The 6000-nt window shown below is 45.4% G+C and overlaps 1 protein-coding gene across 1 annotated transcript in view; it reads right to left on the bottom strand.

Annotated features, from left to right (window-relative positions):
* The window catches only part of ngly1 (N-glycanase 1), a 66359-nt gene that overhangs the window by 16750 nt on the left and 43609 nt on the right, over nucleotides 1-6000 (bottom strand). The window contains exons 8-9 of the mRNA XM_037693570.1: nucleotides 1386-1496; nucleotides 1127-1312 (exon numbers count right to left, since the gene is read on the bottom strand). Coding sequence (XP_037549498.1) covers nucleotides 1127-1312; nucleotides 1386-1496 — 297 coding nt within the window. The remainder of the gene's footprint in view (nucleotides 1-1126; nucleotides 1313-1385; nucleotides 1497-6000) is intronic.

A 6000-nucleotide genomic window follows, 5' to 3' on the forward strand; every position in this document is an offset into this window, starting at 1 on the left:
GTGTTGTTCGCTGCGGCCGCCTGGAACGCACACTGGTGAGCTCGGTTGGAGAGCGACGTCACTGTCTGGTTATGCTTACCCGGAGGTGCAGGACGCTGGTCCAACCTGGACATCTTTGCTCCGAAAGCCTCCGCCAGGCTCGGCTCCAGGGGGGCACTGAGGGAATTTCCGCTCGGTGAAACCCCTCCACTCTGGTGATGGGCACGGATGTGGGAACCAGCACCCTATTCTACCAGGAACCGGCTGCGGCCTCGTCCCAGTAGGACGTCACTGCTGGGAAAATGAGGCCAGATGGGATCAGGACAGCGAGCCAGAGTGGAACCCAGAAACATTCCCGCTAGATCATCCGATCTGGGCGGGGAAAGGAGAGGGACGGAAAAAGTCCCTTCATGTCAGTCGTCTCCTGGATTATGCCAGGCAGCTCCAGAGGGGGGCACCGACGGCTGTGAGCGGTGTGGTCGCCAATGCAAAACAAGGTGTGTGTGTGTGTGGGGGGGGTTGAGCATTCGCTCAGCCCCCCTCTACCGACACTACGCTCTCCAGGAGGGAATGAGCAACGGGGGGCTGCTGCTGACATCGCCTGTCCCTGAGGAACCATCCAATTTGCTTCGAGAGTCGGCGATAAGAGGAAAATCACAAGATGGCGTCGTCCAGCGTGTAGCAACCTGCCACTGAGAATACTCCTCGGCGCTTACCTTGAAACAAGACTGCTCGTCTGCTTCTCCTCTGGGAGGAGAACTCACCGGGACGACAGGAGGTTGACGTGGCGGGGCCAAAGGCAGTCTTAACAAAGGTTGGTCAAGCTAAACAACTTTCCTTCTTCGTTCTTCTGACAGTGCTATTAGCTTGCTGAAGAAAAATGGGAGCCGATTACCCGCTCTTAACGTAATTTATACGGACCGGGTGGGGCCCACACAGCAGTTGGGCGTGGACTAAATTTTTCAGTACAATGCTTCGCATGACGGGATAAAACCTACCAGAGACAGCCTTAAAGGGCAAAGCCTATACGAAATAGAACTGACCTGATCCTTTCCATGACCCTTGAAACATATTGTCCACACACCAATACTGATCTGATGGAAACCAACCTAAACTTTCTGGTTAAGCAGAGTGTCATGAAAAGTACCTGTGCGGTTGTCTTGGTTTCAGCTGCTTCGGTCTCCCCTCGTGCTAGCCGCCAAGCCAGAGAGCCAGAGTTACGCCCCCCCAGTTCTCCTGCTTTTGGTTTCTTTGGAGAAATGAACTCCACCAGTTCCACCAGCAGTCTCTCTGTCAGCTCCGTCTTCCTGTCTAGACTTAGGGACTGCTGTCTCTGAAAGGGTTTCACACCACTGTCATTGTGGCCTTTAAACCAACATGCTGAGTTAAAGAGAATTCATACTTACAGCAGCGTTCAGCCGATTAATGGTGTGCAGAAGCCAGGCCTCCTTGACCCTTGTTCTTCTTGACAAAACCTCTGGATGTTTGCAGGAATACCTCCATGTCACATCAACCACCTGCAGCACAAACATATATCCCTCAAGCCCATTAAGATCCTGTCCTCAGTCCAAAGACAAGGAACTAAAACAGGAATTTAAATAAAGGAAAAATTCCAGTTAGTGTGTGATGAAATAAGGTGAACAGATCTGTGTAATTACTGCATTTCACAGCTGCAGTGCAGTGGTGTCCCGATACAAATACAAACCGGATTCCAAAAAAGTTGGGACACTTAACAAATTGTGAATAAAAACTGAATGCAATGATGTGGAGATGGCAAATGTCAATATTTTATTTGTAGACTAACATAGATGAAAGATCAAAAGTTTAATCTGAGTAAATTTAACATTTTAAAGGAAAAATATGTTGATTCAAAATTTCACAGTGTCAACAAATCCCAAAAAAGTTGGGACAAGTAGCAATAAGTGGCTGGAAAAAGGAAATTGAGCATATAACGAACAGCTGGAAGACCAATTAACACTAATTAGGTCAATTGACAACATAATTGGGTATAAAAAGAGCTTCTCAGAGTGTCAGTGTCTCTCAGATGCCAAGATGGTAAGAGGATAACCAATTCCACCATTGTTGCGCAGAAAGATAGTGCAGCAATACCAGAATGGTGTTACCCAGCGTAAAATAGCAAAGCCTTTAAAGTTATCATCATCAACTGTGCATAACATCGTCAAAAGATTGAGAGAATCTGGAACAATCGCTGTGCGTAAGGGTCAAGGCCGTAAAATTCTACTGGATGCTCATGATCTCCGGGCCCTTAAACGTCACTGCACCTCAAACAGGAATGCCAATGTCAAGGAAATAAAAGAATGGGCTCAGGAATACTTCCAGAAAGCATTGTCAGTAAACACAATCCACCGTGCCATCCGCCATTGCCAGCTGAAACTCTACAGTGCAAAGAGGAAGCTATTTCTAAGCAAGCTCCACAAGCTCAGACGTTTGCACTGGGCCAGGGGTCATTTAAAATGGAGTGTGGCAAAATGGAAGACTGTTCTGTGGTCAGATGAGTCACGATTTGAAGTTCTTTATGGAACACTGGGACACCATGTCATCCGGACCAGAAAGGACAAAGATAGCGCAAGTTGTTATCAACACTCCGTTCAGAAGCCTGCATCACTGATGGTATGGGGTTGCATGAACACTTGTGGCATGGGCAGCTTGCATGTCTGGAAAGGCACCATTAATGCAGAGAACTATGTTCAGGTTCTAGAACAACATATGCTTCCATCTAGACGTCATCTCTTTCAGGGAAGACCCTGCATTTTTCAACACAATATGGCCAGACCACATTCTGCAGCAATCACAACATCATGGCTACGTAGGAGAAGGATTCGGGTACTGAAATGGCCAGCCTGCAGTCCAGATCTTTCACCTATAGAGAACATTTGGCGCATCATAAAGAGGAAGGTGTGACAAAGAAGGCCCAAGACAATTGAACAGTTAGAGGCCTGTATTAGACATGAATGGGAGAGCATTCCTATTTCTAAACTTGAGAAACTGGTCTCCTCTGTCCCCAAACATCTGTTGAGTGTTGTAAGAAGAAGAGAGGATGCCACACAGTGGTAAAAATGGACTTGTCCCAACTTTTTTGGGATTTGTTGACGCCATGAAATTTGGAAACAACAGATTTTTCCCTTAAAATGGTACATTCTCTCAGTTTAAACTTTTGATCTGTGATTTGTGTTTTATTCTGAATAAAATATTAGATGTTGGCACCTCCACATCATTGCATTCAGTTGTTATTCACAATTTGTTTAGAGTCCCAACTTTTTTGGAATCCGGTTTGTACCTGTATAGGTATCAGGCCTGATAGCAGCATCAATTATTTGTACTTGTACTCATAAAAACATCCCGGTACGTCAAACTGATACTACTGTTAGGCTTGGTGACGTATTTCGTCTTCCATTTTGCAAATAACCAAGGACAAAAATAAAAACTGTCAATAGTTTAGATATATAAGATAAAAATGTGACATTAAAATGTTGGTTACGTATTGTAACCCCAGATTCTATGAGTATAGGCGTAGCCCTTTAAGGCCCTCGCTAGTGGGTTTATTCCGTCATGCAAAGCATCGCACTGAAAAGTTTAGTCCACGCCCACCTGTTGTGTGGGCCCCACCCGGTCCGTATAAATTACGTTAAGAGCGGGTAATCGGCTCCCAAATAGCTTTTTCTTCAGCCATTTAGGAGCCAGTGAGGCCCGGCGCTTAAAGGGCTACGCCTATATTCATAGAATCTGGGGTTACAGAAAGTAACTAACGTTCTATTTCATATAGGGTCCCAGTTACATCCAACAATAACATGTATAAGAAAAAAAGTAATAACATCTAAGATATGAACTAAGAAAAACATCAACTAAATATACACTAAGCACTCATAACATAAACGGTCCCACCCAAGAGCGTGGACATACACAGGACCTTGTTTTAACTCATGATGTGACTGTTAATAATCTTGTTATTGGTGATAATGTTTTTTCAGACCACATGCCAGTCCACTTTGAGTTCACCCTCCCCCATCTAACTCCTAAGCCGTGCATTCCTGCACGTTGTACCTGGATCAGTAACCACTTCACTGCCGCACGTTTCACAGATGTTTATAACTCTGAAATGACAATTCAGCCCCCGGTGTTTCTCACCACCACTGAGGAACTGACATCCCAGTTCAACTCTGTCTGCTTAAAGACTCTGGATCATGTTGCACCTGTTAAAACCAAAAAATCAAAACTCAGAGCAGAACCTTGGCTGAGTGATGTCACCAAGGCCATTAGGCAGCAATGTAGGAGGGCGGAGCGAAAGTGGAGGAAAGACAGGCTGCAGGTCTCTTTTCAAATACTTAAAGAGAGTTGGCGCCGTTATCAGAAAGCAGTGAAAGCTGCTAAATCCAAATACTTCTCTGATATCATTACCTCAAACTCTCGCAACCCACCTGTCCTCTTCTCCACCCTAAACTCTGTTCTCCACCTCACTGAACCATCACCTCTGGAAGCCTCGACTGAGCTGTGCGACAACTTCTTACATTTCTTTTTGGAAAAAATTGCGACCACCAGGGCTCTCATTTCCCCTCCATCTCATGACTCATCCATCCCACCTCAGTCTGTAGCTCTATTTGACCATTTTGAACCCATCACTCTATCTTCTCTAGAGCAGGTCATGTGCAGCTTGAAACCTTCTGGCTCCCCTTCTGATGTGGTCCCCCCTCAACTACTAAAGGAGGTTTTTCCAACTCTAGGTCTGTCCATTCTTGATATAGTAAACAGTAGTTTATCCACTGGTGTGGTGCCATGCTGCTGTCCAGCCTCTCTTGAAAAAAACAAACCTTGACCCCTCAGTCGTGTCCAACTTCCGGCCTGTCTCCAAACTCCCATTTGTTTCTAAACTACTGGAGAAAATAGGCGAGTCCCAGTTGAAGTGCTTCCTGGAAGGTCACACCATCTTAGAGCTATTCCAATCTGGCTTTAAACCTCTCCACAGCACTGACACTGCCCTGCTGAAGGTCTTTAACGACATCTTCAGATCCACAGATACTGGTAATTCTGTGCTGCTTGTCCTGTTGGACCTCACAGCTGCCTTTGACACCATCGACCATGCGATCCTCATTACTAGGTTGGAGCAGTGGGTGGGCATCACAGGATCAGCCCTCAATTGGTTCAGATCTTACCTCGCTGACAGATCCTTTTGTGTCTCCATAAAGGATTTTAGTTCAGCAGAGGCAGAGCTTAAATGGGGGGTTCCGCAGGGGTCCATCCTGGGCCCCCTCCTATTCTCTTTATACCTGCTGCCGCTTGGTGCTTTTTTCCGGAAACACAACATGCCCTTCCACTTCTATGCCGATGACTGTCAAATTTACTTCCCCCTAAGACACAATGGTACATGCTCTATTCAACCGCTGCTCAACTGCCTGGCTGACATCAGGGACTGGATGGCTTTAAATTTCTTAAGTTTCAATGAAAATAAGTCTGAAGTCATGTTGTTCCCTCCCACGACACGATCACAAACCACTGCATCGACCTTTCCGCTCTAACCCTGTCAGAATAACAAAGAGTCACTAATCTGGGCGTGATAATGGACCCTTCCCTGAAACTTAATCATGTAAACATGATTGTTAAATCATGCTTCTTTCAACTGAGGCGGTTGTCTAAACTGAAGCCCATATTGTCCAAAGATAACCTGGAGACAGTAATACATGCATTCATTACATCTAGGCTTGATTACTGCAATTCACTCCTGTTTGGTATCAGTCAGACCTCCATTGCACAACTACAACTTGTCCAGAATGCAGCAGCCCGATTTTTAACCAGTACAGGCAAAAGATAGCACATTACACCAGTTTTGGCCTCACTGCACTGGTTACCGGTTCACTTTCGAATCCAGTTCAAAATACTCATGTATGTCTACAAATCACTGATGTAGTATGACGTATCCTGAGATATATTCATACATTAAACGGGTTCATTCATTTTTCTGGACTGTATGATGTCGTGCTTTGAATTTAACAGAAATGTAACGTGAGA

The sequence above is a fragment of the Nematolebias whitei genome, chromosome 19 (assembly GCF_014905685.2).
Source record: "Nematolebias whitei isolate Nwh7 chromosome 19, NemWhi1, whole genome shotgun sequence".
Lineage (NCBI taxonomy): Eukaryota > Metazoa > Chordata > Actinopteri > Cyprinodontiformes > Rivulidae > Nematolebias > Nematolebias whitei.